Source organism: Myripristis murdjan, chromosome 1 (genome assembly GCF_902150065.1).
Source record: "Myripristis murdjan chromosome 1, fMyrMur1.1, whole genome shotgun sequence".
Classification (NCBI taxonomy): Eukaryota; Metazoa; Chordata; class Actinopteri; order Holocentriformes; family Holocentridae; genus Myripristis; species Myripristis murdjan.
In genome coordinates this window covers 16,723,441-16,744,788 of record NC_043980.1, presented here as the reverse complement: position 1 = coordinate 16,744,788, position 21,348 = coordinate 16,723,441, and the positions used below count along the sequence as shown (strand labels likewise).

Below are 21,348 nucleotides of genomic sequence, written 5' to 3'. Positions count from 1 at the left end.
TAAACTGCACTACGTTTAATGTGAAACAGAAAAAAAACATCTGCTTGGAGATAATGATGTGCTAGGACATGGTGTGCTGGAGCTAAGTATCTCTATCAAAACAAAACAAAAGGAGAAATATTTTCCAACGTACTGGTTATGTAGCAAACAGTGCTACCATTACAATGAGCTCCACAGAGAGCTATTAAAGGGGTAAAAACAAAAAAAAAAAATAAATAAAAGATTTTTTTTTTCCCCTCTCTGCAAAAATCTGTTTAGACCGACGGCCTCCGGGTAAAGAATCTGGATGAGACATAAGGCGCTAATTGGCTACCAGAAGAGAGAGCGAGACGGAGATTGTGTGCGACAGAGATACATATTAAAAAGAGAGAAAGACACGTTATGCGAGGATGTTTTAGGGAGAAAGCAATGGGAGAATAAAGGGGAGGGAAGGGGGGCTAGTGAGGGAGAAGCCGTATGTAATTTTGGTGCGAGCTGGAACCACTCTGTCGAGCCACACATTCTCTCTGCATGACTGTGTGCTTTGTTCAGTACTGAACCCTTAACGAGGGAGTGAGGGAGATGGATGGAGGAGGGATCGAGAGAGAGAGAGAGAGAGAGAGAGAGAGAGAGAGAGAACCAGAGAGCAAGAGAGAGAGAGAGGGGCCAGAAATGATTGCGGTGTAATAATCAGACACACATGATGGCAGGCAGTGAACAGAAAGCAGTGCACACACACACACACACACACACACACAAACACATGCACACATACACTCCTCCAGTCCCACTCCTGTCCATTTTTCCCTAACCTAACCATAATTATGTGTCGTAAAATATTCAGAATTGCTAAATTGCTCTGGCTTTCTCCCTCTCCGTCCCTCTCCATTGACACCCCCATAATGACCTCATGTCTGCCTCTCCTGGCTAACAGCAATGGTTACACTGTAATTACCCTCCAGGAACTTAATGTGTTGGTCTAACACAGCCATCCTTTCTCTTCCTGAAGAATTTATTGTGTTTTTATCATCTTTTCCTCGTAGCCAGGTTTCCTGTTGAAAGGAGGAAGACCCCACATGCTTGCGTCTCCTCGGAATAGAATATTGTTCTCACACAATCTAATCCACTTTAATACTGTCTAGTTAATTGTCAATTTGTGTCAGGTTTTTAATTGGACAATGCCTGTAAGCTCAGATTTATAGGGTTGCCCAGTGCCTGCCTTTTTAAAGAGCAATTTCTGCTCTGGCTTTGGGGCAGATTTTAAGAGCTAACAGCATCCATGCCAGGCTACATCTCTCTTGGTTTTAAGTGGTAACGATTTATCAGAGCCTTAATGTCGGGAGTAGTGCTGCTGAATGAGACAGTATCTAAAGCAATAGCACTTTGAAGAGCGTCAAGGCTAAAAGGGTGGAACAGTAGTACACAGTTGTTGGTTCTCAGTTACATTTACAGATGAATTTACATTCATTGATATATCTGTCTTCATGATCATTTTAACGCAGCACTTGCAACAAAAAGAGAGTTCTGCTTAGACAGTGAATGACCCCGTATGTACTATGGCTGCCAAAAGACATTTACTTCGCTTTTTTGCTTCTTTTAAAACAACTGGAATCATAAAATTATAATAACCCTGCAGCATTTCTATCTATCATTTGTAGCCTGTTGATCTTTGGTCTTTGGCCCCCATGCGGTGCATTCAGTTAACCTTTGACCTGTGTGTGTTGTAGTCCATTGACCCCGGTCAGCAGTTCACATGGGAGAACTCCAACTTAGAGGTCAACAAGCCAAAGAACCGCTACGCAAACGTCATAGCCTACGATCATTCCAGGGTCATTCTCTCCAGCATTGAAGGTAAGACACTCTGTTTGTGTCTGTGTGAGTGTGCGTGTATAATGTCTGTGTTATTAGCTTTCACAAAACCAAAGATGTGTTCCAAGGCTGGTTGCTATACTACAAAGTGCCAGCATTAGATGCTGTATTTCAGTCTTTCAAAACGGTAATTTGTAAAGTCGGTTGTGCTCACAATGGTTTCACAGCATTTCAAGCTGCTGTTTCCACCCATTGTGGGACCCAATGACAGTATTGCTATGGTCTCTCATTTGGCCATTTTAATGCCGAAGACTGTAGGGGTGAACCACACTCTCACTTTATTTGCAGACTATTTACTGATATATTTTCATGGCTTGCCCATTATTCTGGACTCGCTCCTTTTGGCTGGTCTAAAATGAGGAGAGAAAACAGCGTCTTTCCCAGTCCTTTTTCCTCAGTGTGTGTTTTGAAGCTCACTCACCCACCTCAGCTGAGAAAGACCTGAGGCAGAAAAACTGGCAGCTCCAATGTGGAGAGAGGGAGGCAGTGGGAGGCCAAGCCCGAACAGATGAGCCTTATCTGGGCAGAGCATGTGTGAGCAGCCCTTCCACCCCCGCCTGTCCTGGAGCCCTGGCTGTCTGTCTTTTTTTTTTTCAGCTCAGAAGACACATATACACTTGAGCGTGTCCAAACACACATAAGGACACACACACACACACACACACACACTTAAAAGTGTAGCATGCATGCACTGTAGATCAAACACATATATACACACACGTTCAAGATGCACAGAGGCTCAAACAGATATGCACTTTTGCTCCCTCCGTCTTGCACACACACTCGCTGCCAAGCCCATGTAGCCACCGAGCGACAGCAACTCATCTTGTGTGTGTGTGTATATTTGTTTTATCTACTGACTGCACAGTGCCTCTGCCATACTCCCTTGCAATTAAGTTGCAGCACATCAAAGCTTTTAGTCAAGCTGTCTTTTAAGGAGTGGGGTTGATAAACATATGTTAGAAGCTCTCCTTACCGTCTGTCCCCACCCCATTTAAAGTAAGATATATAAACACCCTATACTCCCCTGTTATTTAAACATGTGGTATCTGTGTGTGTGTCTGTGTTTATGTATGTATGTGTGAGTTGATCAGTTGGGGTTTCAGGATTGTATTGGGCTCGGCTGTAGCCATGCTAGGAAAAATTAGCAGCCAGGGGAGTTTCTTCATGTGATTTTACTATTTGTTCATTGACTTCTGTTTTTTAAACGTAGACTCAAGAGTGGTTTGTGTCCCATTTAGGCAGAATGAGGTCATGGCTGAACTCTGAGTATATGTGTGTGTGTGTGTGTGTTTATGTATGTATGTGTGTGTTTGGGTGTTTGGGTGTATGTGTTTGAGCTGTGACTCAGTGATTTTTGGGATTATGGTATTAGGCCCCAGATGAGCAGGACTGATCCTAAATCAAACACACACAGACACTCGCACACTCGTGTGTATACAAACACACACACACACACACATACACATACACACCGAACACACATACAATCCCTTCCAGGACAAGCAGTGTCAGTCGAGTCTTACACAGAGACGGCCTTACAGTCATATTGCCATTCAAAGCGACACATCCAGAGTATACTCAGATTAGGCGCATGATCGTCTTAGCATGTATTATAAAACAAGACGACTGAACAATCCAACACCAAAGGACACTGGGCCCCGTGAAAACATTAAGCTCCCTACCCCGACCTCAAATGATCCTCACCCTTTTTTTACTGGGACATTAACCTGCTTTCGTGGCAATAGATTTGGAATAATCCATATTTTATTTCATTGTGAAAGGGAATAAGAATCAGGTTAATCTGCCAAGTAAATTACATGCACAAGAAAATGGTTTTGTGTGATTAGCGGTGAGACATGCCGCCATAGATCGTTGGCATGATGCTGTGGGCAGGACATCACAATGAAAGAACAGGAAACATCCAGCATCAATAGGAGCATTGATCATTGATCTGTTCTCCGCTCTCTCTTTTTTTTCTCCCCGTTCTCTCCCATTTCAATTCACCCCTCTCTCAATTCACTCTCCTCTTCACCTTCCATTCTTTTCTTCTCCTCTATCCTCCCTAACCTCCACGGCCTCCAATCCATGCAGGAGTCCCAGGCAGCGACTACATCAATGCTAACTATATTGATGGCTACCGCCGTCAGAACGCCTACATCGCCACACAGGGCTCCCTGCCCGAGACCTTCTGTGACTTCTGGAGGCTGGTCTGGGAGCAGCACACAGCCAACATCATCATGATGACCAAGCTGGAGGAGAAGTCACGGGTAAGACAGAGGGAGCGTAATAAGATGACAGTAGGGAGGAGTTGGAATAGAACAGGTAGCGCAGGATAGAGCGGCATGCAGTGAACGCCATCATGATGACCAAACTGGAGGACAAGTATGGGGTGAAATAGAATCAGGCAGAACAGGAAAGAAAAGTAAAGGCGAGATCAGTTTGAGATGGAGCAAGGGCCAGGCACTGGTCAAAATGATGTGAGGTAGCATGAAATATAATAGATACTGTAGGTCGGGTAGAGAAAAGTGTTGTCCAAGAGATAACACAGATAGTGGATAGGATAGGATAGCAAAAGATAGCACAGGATGACAGACTGCGTATTTCATACACAGGGGTATTAAAATGTGCTTTACATCCAAAAGTATGAACTGCATCCAGCGATGAGTAAACCAGTCATTTAAAAAGAATAAAAGGCATGATAGGCATGGGACAATCATTTACAAAGGAATAAAAGGCATTAAATCACGAGGCCTAAAAAGGCACAAAAGAGGCACTGGAATACATAGAAAACAAAATCAAATTACAGATTGATTAGAGGACATAAAAGTGCAGAATATTAAATTATTGAGCCTGGATTTAAAACTGACCAGAGTTGGGGCACTTTTGGGGTCTCCTGTGGGATTTTTTCCAGGTGTATGCAACACAGTAACTATGTAAGTGTTTGTTTCGTTAAAGCTGAATAGGATACACTGTACAGAGTAGAGAAGGGTAAGATAAGCTGCTCTGAAGCACCAAGTACTTCAGAGCAAAGGTCCTGGATAGTGGAACAGAATGGGATACATTAGGAAAGAGTAGGATGGTGTAACGTAGGGTCACAGGGTAGAATCAAACACTATAGGACAAGATTAGAATTGGGGAATGTTATCCTTTGCCTGTAATGCATTAACCTACATTGTGTTACTGCCGTTAAAAGTACTTGAAATAGTGGTAGTACTTCTGCAATGTTAAGTCTCTCCTTGTGTTTGCCATTAGCATTTGCTGGCTGAGCTAAACACAAGAAGAATCCACAGTACACCTACACAGCGTAGTATGTGCAGAAACAATAGTCGGGATTTTTGCCTAATTTTTATTCATTAGTTATTTATTTATTTTTATTTTTTTGTGTGCCAGCATAATAATCATTGTAAATAATAACATAAAGTAGCATCTTGCTTAATTGAAAAATAGCCATATACTTGACTACTTGATTACTCTAACAATTTTCTATTTAATGTGTTATCCACTGCAGTAGATAAGAAAGGGTAATGTAGGATGGTGTAGGGTAAGACAGCAAGGAAGGGTGTGTTTGGATAGGCTATTGTATAGCAGGGCAGCATGGGTATAGTAAACTAGGATAAGGGGCAAGAGAAAAAGGAAGGACGGGATAGGGAAAGGAAGGATACGATAAAGAAGGATAAAGTAGGGTAAGTGAAGACAGAGCTTGTACGGTAGGACAGAGTTGGCGAGGCTGGGTTAGATGGGATAGGAGGTCAGTGAAGGGTTAACCGAGTAGAGTCGAGGAGAATATGTTAGGGTAGGATACAATAGGGTAGGATAGGAGCAGGGCAGGACAGGACAAATTAAGCTGGGATGGACGTGTTGGGACAGGACAGGTCCAGCTGAATTCAACAGGACAAGAGGGAATGGGACTGGACAGCATAGGACAGGATAGGACATGTAGTACAGCATAACTTAAAACACAGCCAGCATCAATGTGATGACCAAGCTAAAAGACGTCCTGGCTAAGACAGGGAACAGGAGAGGGCAGGATAGAGATAGCTCTGAGGAGGCTGGGGGAAGTCGGGCAGGTGGATGCACAGGATGGGGAGGGAGGATAGTTAGGAAGATCGGGAAAAGTACAAGTACCGCTAAACTGTGGGGGGCAGGGGGGTAATGGATTAGAAAATCTTTTTGCTTCAAGGCATTTTGCCACAGTTCACAGAATATACGCTTGAGTAAATATTCAATGTAATGATGCTGTCATGTCAGAATTAAGTGAACAAGACTTTCTTGAGGTATGAATCATGATTAAGTGTTAATCAACTATCTCTGGAGCCCTGTTCAGAAAATGATCCTTTCCTCTCGTCTGTGCTCCTTCTCTTAATAACCTGTGCTTTGTGTTAAAGCTCTGTCTCTTTTCCAACTTTTCCAACTGTCTCTGTTGTGTCTGTTTGACCCTCAGATGCCCTCTTATTTCTTCTCTAAGGCAAGACCTCTCTTTCTCTCCTTTGCTAATCCCTTGTGAAACGCAACCTCTCCTCACATGGTTTTCTCCTTACCTCCTTTCCTATTCAGTGCCTTTTTTTCTGCTTTACTCCCTTTTTGTTTTGTACAAAAGCCAGTGCATTGACTGAGAATGCTGAATTGTTTTCAGCTCACCACAAGGCACTTACAGTTAACTTGGTCTAAAATGGGTTTGACTGTAACCACACCGGTTCAGAAACAGGGCATGTTAGTGTCCACAGTTTGCATGATCACACTGTCAACTTTCTCTCGCTTTCTTTTTCTTATGGCTATATAGCACAGATGGAGCCACTGTAGAAATACCTTTTTCTTTAATATATTTGCAGTGCTATCATGACTATATTATCATATGTCCTGTAAAATCCTGCACTCCTTATGCAGGAGCAGTACAGGGTGGAGGACTTCTGCGATAGCTTCCAGTTGAAGGATACAGTGCTTTCACAGAGCTCTAACCACTAGATTACTGTTTCAACAATAAAATGTATGCTTCATGAATTCCAGCTGAGCTTTATATTGATTCACTTCAATAATGAGTATAATTCTTCACAGCCATAACGCAGCACAACAATGAAAATATTAAACTGGAGGGCTGCCCGCAGTCCCCAACCAGCCCATTTCCTCCACATCCACTGTATATTGTGGATGTGGTGGCCTGTATGTTGAAGGAAATGATTTAATCTAATTTAACACTACTTCACGTTATGTCACTATGTGTTTACCCTTTCTAAACACAGATAATAAGCACATGAGCCCAGTGTAGGACTCAAACCACCTCCCTTCCTCTCAAGCCACACAAGGCTGGGGTCAATATATGCTCTTAGCCCATGCATATTATACTCTTCACACCAGGCATTTCTGCGATCCTGTTGAGTCTGTGGCAGTGGTCTGGCCCCCCTACATGGACAACCATTCCAGTCCCCACTAGCCCCACAGTGTCTCAAGGCCTGATGGGAAAACGACAGTTGAAAAGCTGTAATTACAGCCCGAACGTCTCGGGCCAAAACGCATAATCCTCAGTCTGGAGCAGTGGAATGCAGAGCGAGCTGAGCTGAGCTCCCTGCTGTCTTTGATGTGAGGACTGGAGGGATCAACATATAACGTTTGGTTTGGCCTGATTCTGCCAAGGCCCTCCTCCCCCTTCTCCTCTCCACTGGGATTTTTTCCCCTCTCCTCTGTGGTCTCTGAGGCCGAGCTAAAGAACTACAAATATGTCTGTCTCATATGTGGGAATTCAGTTGCGTTGCAGTGGTTAAGCATGCTGGGATTTGGTGTGCTGTGTGCAGTTTTGTAGGGATTTGTTGGGCTGGAATATAGGGTAACAAAGAGCATCAGCTATGTGAGGACTGAACATCAGGTATTAATTGGCCTTTAGGAGCTCTGTGTCAGATCCTTGCGAGAGCCCACTAACCTCTGACACCTTCAGTTCACCTCACACATTTTTTAATACTTGAAAGAAGTGACACAGGATCTCAGACCTTGCAAAGCACAGCTCTCTCTCTCTCTCTCTCTCTCTCTCTCCTCTTTATCTCTGTATTTCTCATATACTCTTACACACACTCACTAAAGCACCTTTCACAAGCAGGGTTGGCACTATATGCATGATTTTCTCATACCAACGTGTCACGAATCTGCTTCAACACTTCCTGCAGTTTTGACGTTACTACACTTGTACAAGCACCCAACCCAGCATACACACACACACACACACACACACACACACACACACACACACACACACACACACACACACACACACACATACAGAAATTGCCCTGCATCGGTCACAGCTTCTCCTCCTCTTCCTGTAGGTGAAGTGTGATCAGTACTGGCCGACGCGGGGCACAGAGACCTACGGCCTGATCCAGGTCACTCTGCTGGACACAGTGGAGCTGGCCACCTACTCTGTCAGGACCTTCGCCCTCTATAAGGTAGCATGACATGTGCATTGCAGTGGAGTGGGGGAGGGGCAGTGTGATGTGTGTGATGGCGTGTGTTTTTACTCATGTATTTGTGTGTGGTCATCATTGTGTCCTTTTATTTATGTGTACAAGTCTGTGGTGTCTCCATGCTGCAATTTGTGTTTGCATGTGAGATTACATTGTTACTACATATACATCATACATTATTGCTCTTGTTATTATATAATTATTATATACACCTCAATATGAAAACGAGGCACATTTTCTGAGATATTTTTTGTTTTGTTTTGAAGAGATTGTTGATCTGTGCAATCAAACTGTAAAGCTATATAGTACGTAATAGGGGCCAAGCAATTGTTTGGTTTGAATTATTAATAACTGCATCAAAAATGTGCATCTAGATTAAACTTATTCTGATGTAAAATAAATCCCCTAAAGCTGAATGAACCTGGGCTCATGGTGGTGTATCACATACATGTATGATGTGCATGTAATTAGGTGTACAGCCTGCATAATGCAGCGTTAAAGCAGTGACAAACACACCTGTCTCCTCCTGCAGAGCGGCTCCAACGAGAAGCGTGAGGTTCGTCAGTTCCAGTTCACGGCCTGGCCAGACCATGGGGTACCTGAGCACCCCACCCCCTTCCTAGCTTTCCTGCGCAGGGTCAAGGCCTGCAACCCGCCAGACGCAGGGCCCATGGTTGTCCACTGCAGGTATGTGTGTGTGTGTGTGTGCTTCTATGCAAGTGGGTCAGCGCTTCATTCTCTTTTAATTTATTTTAGACAAATCTTAGAATTCATTAAAAAATTGCAAAAGTGCACTCCCTAGTGCTCGATTGTCTGTGTTTGTGTGCATGCATGAAAATTCTTTTGTGTGATTTTGGGTTTTACTTTGCAATATAATTTTCATAAAAAGTCCCTGAAACTGAAACTCACCGAGAGAGTCCAAGAAACCATATAAAATCATTCATAGGTCCTGCACTGAAATGAGATTGACCTGCCATTATGCAAACCCCAAAACCCCTCACTGGCTAGGACGCTCACATTCCTCCCTAAACAACCTCCATCACCGGTTAGGTTTTACAACAACAGCAGCCACCAGGCTGACCCCATTTTCCATAAGTAGCTTTAACTGTTGACTATTTACCGTTTAAGCGGGTCGTGGATCTGAGTTCATAAGTTTATATTCAAATGAGGTGCAGTCTGAGCAGCGGGAGGTTCATACGTTGGTTGTAGGAAGATTCTGGAAACTTGTCATTATGGTCCTGGCACACTGAGCTCCAGAGCTGGAATAGAGCCGCTATCTGCTCCTCTCCAGGGACAGAAGGAGAGGAGGGAGGGAAGAAGATAGAGGGAGAGGAAAAATGGAACAAACACTGTCGGGAGAGGAGTTAGTGAGGTATGGATGCAGAGGACATTAGGGAAGTGAAGGGATTGAGACAGTGATTGAGGGTGAGAGTTAGAGAGGAACAGAGAGTTAGAGAGGCAGATATGGGCAGAATGAGAGAGAAGTCGAGGTCATATCCAGGACGTGGTGAATGGAAATGATGAATTAAAGAAAAGGAAAGAGGGATAGAAAATGGAGTCTAAAAAAACCTTCCTGCAAATGTGAGAGTGAAAAAGTGATAGGGATGTCATGAGAGTGTTCGCAGGGGCTTAGAGAGAGCAAAAGAAGAGGCAGAGAAATGAGGGTTGGGGGTGTAAAGGTTGGCAGGAGAGGAGATCTTGCTAATCTTCCTCGCAGTCAGATGGAGTATCTAACAGGATTATCAGTCAAATTAAATTATCCTGGCAAGACTCCATCATAATGTGCCTTAACAGATCCACCCGCCTCTCTATCAGTCAATGAAGTGAATTTCACTCCACCTGAACAACACACACTTGTGAGCGAACATACACACTCATACACACTGATATTAATTTAACCATATAAAAAGGTTTTTATTCACTTGCAGAAACCTGCTTGGTCAGGGTGTTCCACCATTTAGGCACTAGCACAGCAAAAATGAGAAGTGTTTGGGTGCCCAGCTAAATGTATTATGTTTCTGGATTGTGTGGCAATAGAGGAGGACATATTCCTAATGCCAGTGAAACGATGCTGCCGACTCATCACTAATGTCAATTATTATGTCCTTTGTTCAAAATATTGCTGGCTGGCATCTTTATGATACTTAGTTGGTTTAGGCACAATAGATATAGGATTATTGTAATAGAGCTTTCGCAGTATGCAACAAGGCTGGATTAGCATCAGGATTTTAAGACACACACACACAACCACACATATACATGAATAATATTTGCTCAATAATGCATACCTCAGGTTATATGAGAAGTTCACACTAACAACTCGCTCACCCTTTTCCGTCCCGTTTTTTCTCAGTGCTGGAGTGGGCCGCACGGGCTGCTTCATCGTAATCGACGCCATGACAGAGCGAATCAAGCATGAGAAAACCATTGACATTTATGGCCATGTGACGCTGATGCGGTCCCAGAGGAACTACATGGTCCAGACAGAGGACCAGTATGTATTCATCCACGATGCGCTGCTGGAGGCCGTGGCCTGCGGGAATACTGAGGTCGCAGCAAGGAACCTGTACTCGTACATCCAGAGGCTGACGCAGATTGAACCGGGAGAGAACGTCACCGGCATGGAGCTGGAGTTCAAGGTGAGGAACGTTGCACTTGGAAGTCCCTGAAGTCTCTGAAATGATCAAAGGCCCGCCAGTAGAAGCAGATTTAATGATGATAATGTGAGGGTTTATTGATCCCTGATGTTAACGTGTGGAGGGTCAGCTATAGAGCTATACACTCAGTGGCCGCTTTATTAGGTCCACCTGTACAATCGAATGCAGTTCAGTGCAACAGCTCTGCCATAAATTCTACCTTTTAAGGAAGTTTATAATGTTCAGTTTTTGTTGACATTGTGGAGAATGTGCAAATTTATTCAGTGTTTATTGTTGAGGTTGTAGTTTGCAGAGGTTGTATACTGGACTACATTGAGAGGTGTTTCCAAATTTTTTGTCCTCCCTGTTTATGTACATGAGGGGGACTGAATAGTGGAAACACCTCTCAATAAAATGCAGTCCAGTGCCCCCAGAAGCACTAACTATGGGCTCAGTGCCAAACATATAATTGAATGAACACCTCTGTTACTGTGACAAAAAGAAAAGTAAACTTCATGGCGCAACAGTTGTATTAGATTGTATTAGATTGTACAGGTGGACCTAATGAAGTGGCCGGTGAGTGTAGATTCAGCATCTTGCTCAAGGAGGAGCACTTCAGCAGGGTAAACTGAGGGTAAAGGGCGGCCAACCACACAACGACCTCAGCCGCCTAAAGAGAGTGTGGGGTTAGAATGTGTGACATCTTGAACTTCACAGAGTATGAGACAGAGGTCAAGGTGAGGATGGATTTTCAGAAACTTTTGTATAAAAGTTCTCAGTCCACTGTTAAACCACTGTAACATCAGAGGGTATAGAACGTGGAAAGTCACAAGTAATTTTAAAATAGGGAGGTCATTTCCAGTATGTGTTGTTGTCCATTCTTGCATCCCCTGTGGCATGCTTGGTGTTATATGTAAAGGCAAAAATGATTTCTCCTCAACAAAAGAATGCCAAGGAAGGAGAATGGGTCAGAATCCCAGAATTATACATCCCAATTTCAGAGTGTCAAGGAAGCATCAGGTAGTGAAATGGCAAACCACAGAGAATGGGCAGAAGCCTAAGATTCATTGTGAGAATGACACATTATGTACCTGGCAGAAATGCATAGCGCCGTAGTCTATAATACAGATATAGTTGAAACCGCTCGATTACACAGATAATTGTAAAAACTGTGAAGAAACTCTGTGCTTTCAGGATTAATTGAAATTGTTGGCTTTGATGATCAACTATTGTAATGTAGTTCTCATTGGTGATAGAGGCTCCCAACATTACAGTCCTACTGTAAAGGTTTTGTGCAAGTCAGGATGGATGGGTGGACACCCTAGAGGATGATGGGATGGCACTGTTGGGTTTAATGTAAGCGGGCTCTACTGAGGGGTTTAGATTGCTCTTTAGCTCTGAAACCTCGGAGGGTATTTACAGCAAATAGCAGTGAGGGCAAAGTAATATATTTGCAATCTGCAAAGTTTTGGGAAAAGGTCATATGGATGATTTCAAGGGTTTCGGGAGCTGATCGAAATTCAAACAGAGAACATTAAAAGTAGGCATGAATACACAGGCAACTGTGAATAAATAAGGTATTCACAGTGTGCTTATTTTTCATTTTATTCTAGTTTTGAGGGTTCTTTGTCTTTATTTTTTTATTATTACTTTGATATTCACCTCATGGCAGGTCGTCATTGCAAATAAGATTTCTCACCTGACCTGTCTGGTTAAATAGGATCTTAGTAAAGCTACACACACACACACTCACACACACACACATATCTATATATATATAGATATAGATATAGATGTATACACACATATATAAAGACAGGTGGCTTACATTTTCCTGGCATGGTTTATGTTTGCTCAGACACTCAGAGGGCAAGGTAAACACAAAACTATTCTAAGCAATCACCTTCATCGTATGCTACAGCATTCCTATCCTAATGGGAGCAGTCTCTCCCAGAATGACAATGCCTTTAGTGCTCACTGAATTGTTTGTTCAGCCGTACATTAATGCAAACCATATGCCTGGGTTGTCTCAGTCACCAGATCTTGTCTCAACTAAACACTTATGTGACATTGTGGAGTGCCATCATGAAACAGCCCTTTTCTGCTATCATCATCGACAAAATACCAGAGGATGGAATTTCTCAAGACCGGTGTCATATCCCTCCAACAGAGTTACAGAAAGTTGAAGTGTGTGTGAAAAAGGGAAGCTGCCCTGGCAGGTTTTGGCAACCCAACACCCTATTCAGACACTTGTTATTGTTTCCTTTAAGAGAAGGTTCCCTCAAAAAGTCCGAAGAGGTTGCCAACGGCGAGCGATTTTATCCAAGTTTAACAGATGACGAAAAAGAATGGCGTGTATCGAAGCAATCATAGATTTTGCGTCTGACAGACTTTCCTGATAAGACGAAGTAAAATTTAAACCAAATGACACGAAGAATTACTATTGTTGATATTGGAAACTGGATTCAGAGTACCCAAATGAACTGGTGAACTTGTGGTTGGTGTGGGATTTTCCAGCTCGGTCTGTCTGTAAGAAAATAAGGGACTCTTGTTTCTCCCACAGTGCTCCAGTAGCCGCTGATGGGCTAGGCTTGTTTCGTGAGACCCCATTGTTCCCCCAGAGTCTGCGGTTTCCCCCCGCCTATCCTCTGTTGTTCTGTCTTTCTTTTTAACCCGTGTCAACCAGTGGTCAAAGGGTGCACTCACTGTGTGTGTGAGTCTACGTGTGCGTCTGCCTGTCTGTCTGCATGCATATGAATGTGTGTGTTCTAGGGCTTTTTTGTCGATGCAGGATCAACTGTGGTTCACATCTGTGCATTGAGACAGTGTGGGGCCTTGTGGTTTCCTGCCCCTCATTGCCCCCCTCCCTCCCAATACCCCACACCCCCATACCACTTGAGTTTCCTCTTCCTCCTCTAATTCAGCTTTTTATCCTCCCTCCCTCAGTCCCCTCTGTTGTTCCCGTCTCCATATATCCCCCACTGTCTTACCTTCTCCCCTCCTTCAAACCCCCATTTATGTAACCATTGATGTCTCCATTTTTTTTTTTGAACAAATATCCTGATGTCTGCCCAGTCTAGTGGATTTTCAAAGTGTCTTTTGTCCAGCATGGCCAAGGAAAACCAAGCCTCGTGCTGAATACATTTGTAGGCGTTTGAGGAATCTCATTCAGTGAACGTTACCGAAGGGGTTGTGAATTTTTCTCAGCTGCTTTTTGCCTAGATCGAAACCGCCTTCCCTCCTTTTTTTCTTTGCTTCCTCTGTCTGCTCTCAGCAACACTAAGGGATCACAATTTAGAACCCATCAAACCTACCACGTCATGCCAATCAATACTAAATTACGAAATCTTTTTATTTGTTCCACATTCTAGCGCCTAGCCAGTGCCAAGGCGCACACATCACGGTTTGTGAGTGCCAACCTGCCATGTAACAAGTTCAAGAACCGGCTGGTGAACATCATGCCCTATGAGACCACGCGTGTCTGTCTGCAGCCAATCAGAGGGGTGGAGGGATCTGACTACATCAATGCTAGCTTCATTGATGGGTATAGGTAAGCAAAAACATTATTTGAACATGTTCACAGTTTATTTTTGTGTTCCTGTCTCCCCCCCTTTCTCTTTAGTTTAATTTTCTTCTATGTAAAATATATAAAGATGTACAGTTTTAGGCAAGTAATCTGATTGGTCAAAGACTCATTCCATCGTCCAGTGAAAACCCCATCTCCAATTTTGCTGATTTTCATATTTTAACTTATTTTGAGGTTTAACCTGCTCCTTTGTGGGTCAAGAAGAATCTACAACATCAACAATCAACAACCATTTATAAACTACTTAAAAAAGCTAGTTAGTTTGTTTCTGAAAAGTGGACATTCTGGAAATACATTGCTTTCTCTTGACAACAGCGCAACAATTCCCATAAAACATGGTGGCTTTGCTTTATTGGTTGCCACATCAATTCCATAGCAGTATTTCTTGTATTTTTATTTATTTTTTTATTTTTTTGTATTTTTTCTCTTGTATTTTTTTTTCAGGCAAGACACAGCTAAAACACTCTGATGCTGTCAAAGGTGTTTTGCTGCACTTCATACCTATTACATCAGCAAAATACCCAAAATCATACAAAAAAAAAAAACAAACACTCTCTTGGGTACAACTACAATAGTCAGCATTGAATTATACAGTCTGCCATGTGCTCCCAAAAAGAATAAATTAGTTCAACATGCATGTGAAATTATTGTGTGTATTGTGGAGAATATGTGGATAAACATAAATGTATAATCTGTTGATTTGTGTGCGCGTGTCTGTGTGTTTGTGTGTGTGTGTAGGCAGCAGAAGGCCTACATAGCAACCCAAGGCCCATTGGCTGAGACCACAGAGGACTACTGGAGGATGCTGTGGGAACACAACTCGACCATTGTAGTCATGCTAACCAAGCTGAGGGAAATGGGCCGGGTGAGGACTCAAACACATATCTCTTTAGTATCTCTGTATCTCTGTAGTCATACTTTTAGGGTGTGCATGTTAACACAAATGAGCACAACATGAAATTAACCTCTAATCCTGCTGGTGCAAACTCCTGTCCAATGGTCTGGATAGGCACCAAGTATGTTTTGGCTTTTGACCATTATGGGTTCAACCAGTATGGACTAGTAAGGCCAATACCACCATCAGTATTTTTAGATTGAAGCTGCCAATAGCTGATATTTCATGTCAATATTCAGTATTTGACTGCTTTCAAGCCAAAATCCAACAATTGTGGAGTAAAATTCTTCCAAGTGGGTTGCAGCTTCTTAAAAGACAATACCAGTGATTTTGAACATTTGGCCCATTTACTACAATTTACTCACATTTTACATTACAGCAAACCATTTTGAAAATCATGTGGGCGTAAGACTTTCAAAATTGAATTTTTGGTTGAAACACCCACCTTGTAATGTTCTGCTCCTGCGGCTAACAAAGTCACCGCCACTCATAAACCACGGGACTGATAATTGGCTGTGTAAAGCAGACGTTTCCCCGGGGACTATTTTCTAGCAGAGACAGATTCACTCCCTCAAATTTCAAGTCATCAAAACACAACTGCTGCGTTCAGGAAAACTAATGTGGGTGAGTGTATTACAGCGACCGAACACTGGTGTAGAGCAAGTTTGAAGTCTCGGAAAGTTAATTTTAATATCATAGTGCAATGAATGGAAACTAATGGCTGGATAAAAGGTAGGAAAAATATGTCTGCGTTCCAAAAGACTTTGCGAAAAGGTTAACAAAAACATGAAGTACTGTATATACATTTTCTAAATATCACATTAAACATGCAAAATCACTGGTTTGGTCCTTTAAGGAAGGATAAGGCAGTTTTTGTGTCACGTCTTACTGACTAACCTGCCAAATGTTGTTGAGTTAAATCAGTTCTTCATATTGACTAGACACTGACGAGATGGTGTCTGATTTTTATTAAAAGTTCAATACTGGCCTGATATATCAGCCATTGTATTAGTGTAATCCTAATGACTATGTTTTTTCTGTAATACATGTATTCTCAGATTAGAATAGGCTTTCATGCCACAGTATATTAGGATGCAACAGTGGCAATTGTGGAGCACTGAAAAATGCACAGAGCAAGAGAGTTTGACTATATCATGAACTTCATGCCATTTCTGACACAAGATGAACTAAAGCTGGATAGTGAAATTCACAAGTCAGTGTGACATTTTCAGGTCAAAATAGCCAGTTCATGTGAAAACAAGTCACCGCGCTCACTCGTTTTCTGTGTTTGGTGTGTTAAAGCCAGTAGAAGTGGAATCATAACAGGTAGATGGCTCGCACTCAGAGAAGGGAATTCTTGACAGCTTCACTTTATTTTTCGAATTTTCCTGCACTGAACAAAAGATAATAAACGCTGAAAAAATTCAGTGAGGCTGTCAAGAATTCCCTTCTTTTGAGGACAAAGTAGCCAGACACAGTTCGTCTTTACCTGTCGGAGGTGTTGACAGAATGTGTGTCCTGTCCTCCTGCAGGAGAAATGTCACCAGTACTGGCCTGCAGAGCGCTCAGCCAGGTACCAGTACTTTGTGGTGGACCCCATGGCTGAGTACAACATGCCCCAGTACATTCTTAGAGAGTTTAAAGTCACCGATGCCAGGGTGAGTCACCGGTTTGTGTGTGTGTGTGTGGAAGAGAGAGAGAGACAGAGAGGGAGAGTGTCCCATTATTTCTGTAGTTAGAAAGTAAAAAATATAATCCCCATTTTCTGTCCCTCCAGGATGGCCAGTCACGGACAGTTCGTCAGTTCCAGTTCACTGATTGGCCTGAGCAAGGAGTGCCAAAGTCAGGGGAGGGATTCATTGATTTCATTGGCCAGGTTCACAAAACTAAAGAACAGTTTGGCCAGGATGGGCCAATAACCGTGCACTGCAGGTAAGAGCTGTCTTTCCTCCAAATTATAGTTGAGCAAATCATGATTACTGCATCAATGAACTAAGAAAATTACATTTTCTGCACATGGCTGTTAAAGGACTACACCAGCATTTGGCCAGTTGGTCACCTTACCCAGTATGTGAGAAGAGGATTGGCGCCAAAATCATATCAGTCTCTGTCCTGTGGACATGCTAATGCTTTCGCATACAGTCTGTTCTTTAATTGTTGGCACTTAGCATTACCCATAGTATGAAGATATATCTTTTAGCAACCCATTTAGTATTCATTTTCATTCTGTGGCCTGTATTGGGGTTTTTTTGGGGGAGTAATTTCTTGCCGGTTGTTTTGTTTTCTATAAACTGTCAGCCTGTAAAACCAGTTGAGACTGTAAACAGTGATTAAGGGCTATAAACTTGAACATGAACTGTAGATTTATAACTTCTGAAAACAAAATCTTAGTCTTCATCATTACTGAATTCCATAACAAATCAGGAGTGCAGCAAAGCCCCCAATTTCACTCATCCTGTTGTGAAACAAAAAAGAAAAGTTACACTCTTGTCTTGTGGAATCTTCAGCCTTGTCTATTTCACCAATTCTCAAAACAAGCCTGGCAGGTTTAGATACATGTCATTAAAATTAACTAGCCAACCATCCTTACAGCTTCTGCAAATTCTAATTTTCTCACTTTTAAGATAATGCTAATCACTTACAAAACATTAGCATGCTCACTGGGCAAAAATATCTGCCAGAGGCACAGAAATGATTGCTGTGCCAATCCACTCATCACAGACTGGGCACGGTGACCAGTGGGCAAAATTCCCACAAAGAATCTGAATGTGAGCATATCACATAAATACAGTTTATTGCACATTTCCATCAGTGCAACAGTTATGACTCTAAATATTTTCCCGTTTCTAACCTGTGCACCACCAGTGCTGGAGTTGGGAGAACTGGGGTGTTCATCACCCTCAGCATTGTGCTGGAGAGGATGAGGTACGAGGGAGTGGTGGATATTTTCCAGACTGTCAAGATGCTGCGCACCCAGAGACCTGCCACCGTTCAGACAGAGGTGAGAAAGCTTTTCTTCCTTTCATTTTCAGATGCCTATTCTTATGTGCATTTTGAATTTGTGCAAAAGACAGCATGAAAGGAAACACACTGGAATGGAATTTTGGAAAATCTCTCTGGCGTTTTTACACTTGGCTGAAGTTGGCATATCGACAAAGAGAAAATACGATAAAGGCTGATGGAATCTGAATATACCGAGCAACAATGACTTAGCAAGGACTTTTGGCATGGGCTTTCTCTCCACTGCATGCACTCTCCAGCATTTCTTGGCAGCTTTTAATAAAGCCATGTACAACAGAGTGAGGGCTGTTATTACCACGACTCCCAGAGTGAGGAGGTCTTCAAATCTTTCCATCTTCTGAACCGTCTGGTTGCCCTGCTTTGATTATGTAATAGCCTGCAGTGGCGCACTTTTCAAAGTAAGATGCATAGCACAGTTCATGTAAATGCACATGTGAATTCATGTTCTTTTGCAGATTTTTTAAAAAAAATATCCTTAAAATATGTGAAAAAGGTAGATGAAAAAGTGTTTTTCTCTCACAATTTGTGTCTCTCTCGGTTTCAATCTCTGTCAGTAACTATGTTTACATGCAAAAAATATTTCCGGTTTTTGCCCTTATTCCAAAAAACACAAAATTCCTACTAAGCTGTTTGTATGGCTGATAAAAATAAATATTCCGCTAATATTTCTGGTTATATGCAATAACCTGTATACTGTGCACAAACAGCCTCCCTCTGTCATTCATTCAGCCACCTTATTGGAAATGTTGGCACTGCGATATTCATACATATCCGAAAACCGCTGGTATCCTAGTCATTTATAATGTTTAAAAGTAGGTGTTTCTCCTTCTGACCAGAAATGTGGGCTTTTCTTTTGTGAATGCACTTCCAACCCGGTGTTTACAATGCATATAGCTGACCGAAAGCTGCAGTAAAAACCCCAGCTGAGACTCATAGTTGGAAAGCAATGTATGCATGACAGCAGAATGCTCATAAAACCCGAGTAATATCAGCATATCCCACATTAACCGTCCTGTTCCCTTCAAATTTACAAACATTTTTTATCAGTTGGGGTCACTTTGACCACAGTAAATTAAACCTCCAGAATGTGATTATAATAAAAACTGTTACCCAAGTTTATGAGTCAGATACTTTATGTGTCTTGCTGGCTACCTAAATAGACCTTTAATTAAAACATAACCTCCTCCACTCAGCCCTCTTCCTATACATCACAGTTCTTGGGAGAATTATGTTTTCCCTCATAAATGTGAACTGTCAGTGGTTCTCACACTACAACAGGTGTGGTTATGTTCTGTAAGGGCCCCTAAAGCGGAAGGAAGACTTTCGAAGATTATAAATGGCATGGTATAGTTCCTCTGATAGATAGATAGGTATACTTTATTGATCCCAGACTGGGAAATTCACACGTTACAGCAGCATCATCAATAAAAACAAAAAATTAAAAATTAAAAAATTAAAATAAAAAGTATATACAATACAGACTAAATATGCGAAATATATACACTAAAGGCAATAAGGGCTAAGTATATACAATAAAGTAGCCTGAGAATATGAGATGTTTAAGTGTTGAAATGTAATGTTGAAATGTGTCATCCAAAACAACTAAAACAAATGTGTGTAAAATGCTGATACTTGTTCTTGTATGTTACAGATAAAACAGCCTGGGGTCAAATTAACCCCAAAGAAACAAAGATGCATACAAACTGAAATCCCATCATCATGTTCATTTTATGTTTACCCGGCTGTCCCCATTATATTAGCAAAAGTCATTCAATATGAAGCAAAAACATCATGTTAATCATGTATTTAGGAGCATTAAACACCGAATGGGGTCAAACTGAGCCCAAAGATAATACGAGGCTTAATGCTACATTCAGAAAGGTTTTATTAGGAATATCCAAACAGAATATGCTGTTTGCATGACCCGTGTCAAATTCTGAATCTTGTCATATCCGTAGTAATAGTGGAAAATTAGTGTGCATGTGAAGTGTCTCCACTCTCTCATGAGCTCTGTCTCCCTCCAGGACCAGTACCAGTTCTGCTACCGGGCCAGTCTGGAATATCTGGGAAGCTTTGACCACTATGCAACATAAACCCAATGGCCGTCTCCCACACCGCATCCTACCTAGTGTACTTCTCTTTGGTCACACGGGGCCTAAATTAGTGCACTAGGGAGCAGGGTGTCCTCGGAGATTTTGCCACCTCATCCAGAGCGAACGGGAACCATCAGCTTATCCCGTACCCAGAACGAACACCTCTACCTGAGCCATAGCAACCTGCTTGACAAGGGTGTTTCCTTCCACCCTCAGCCCAAACTCAACCATTGGTCAGTCTGAAGAAGCAACTTCAACCACTGTTCCAATCAACATACTTGATCAAAAAAATGAATAGATTTTATTTGTTTCAGTGCTTTTGTGAGCACCCAGATTGCTTTACATTGTTTGGGTATGGAACTCACCCTATCCACCACCAGTGTAGCATCACCATCCTAAATACAGGACTTGGCTACAGTATTTAACTATCACAGGAAATTTAGATTTTTTTCTATCTTGGGACTAGAAATGTCTACAAACCCATCTTATGGACGCCTCATGGACTGAGAGAACTGTTGGCCTACTAAGGGACCTCTGAGGACCAGAAATTTGCCAATAAGAGGCTGAAAACACAGAGCACACAGTATTAAAGACAAAAGACACATCCCAACAAAAAAGAAAAAAAAAAAAAAAAGACACCGAGAAGTGTTTTTGTTATGGAAACAGACTCTCGTTTCCTATGAATGAAAAAGAGGATATTTCTACCATACAGTAATAACAACCACCAGTTCAACCTTATGCTTCACGATTCAAGATAAGGGAAATTTTGGAGACATTTAAAAAAAAAAAAAAAAAAAAAACCCACAAAGTAAAACAT

General features: G+C 42.1%; 1 protein-coding gene across 7 annotated transcripts in view; it reads left to right on the top strand.

Annotated features, from left to right (window-relative positions):
• The window catches only part of ptprdb (protein tyrosine phosphatase receptor type Db), a 91,091-nt gene extending 69,743 nt beyond the window's left edge, over nt 1-21,348 (top strand). For all 7 annotated transcript variants that reach the window (XM_030065126.1, XM_030065117.1, XM_030065171.1 and 4 more), the window contains 11 exons: nt 1,707-1,830; nt 3,943-4,118; nt 8,163-8,282; nt 8,833-8,987; nt 10,654-10,939; nt 14,308-14,486; nt 15,261-15,387; nt 16,950-17,075; nt 17,195-17,349; nt 18,283-18,418; nt 20,463-21,348. In XM_030065126.1, the coding sequence (XP_029920986.1) occupies nt 1,707-1,830; nt 3,943-4,118; nt 8,163-8,282; nt 8,833-8,987; nt 10,654-10,939; nt 14,308-14,486; nt 15,261-15,387; nt 16,950-17,075; nt 17,195-17,349; nt 18,283-18,418; nt 20,463-20,531 (1,653 nt within the window). In that variant the 3' untranslated portion in view covers nt 20,532-21,348. The remainder of the gene's footprint in view (nt 1-1,706; nt 1,831-3,942; nt 4,119-8,162; nt 8,283-8,832; nt 8,988-10,653; nt 10,940-14,307; nt 14,487-15,260; nt 15,388-16,949; nt 17,076-17,194; nt 17,350-18,282; nt 18,419-20,462) is intronic.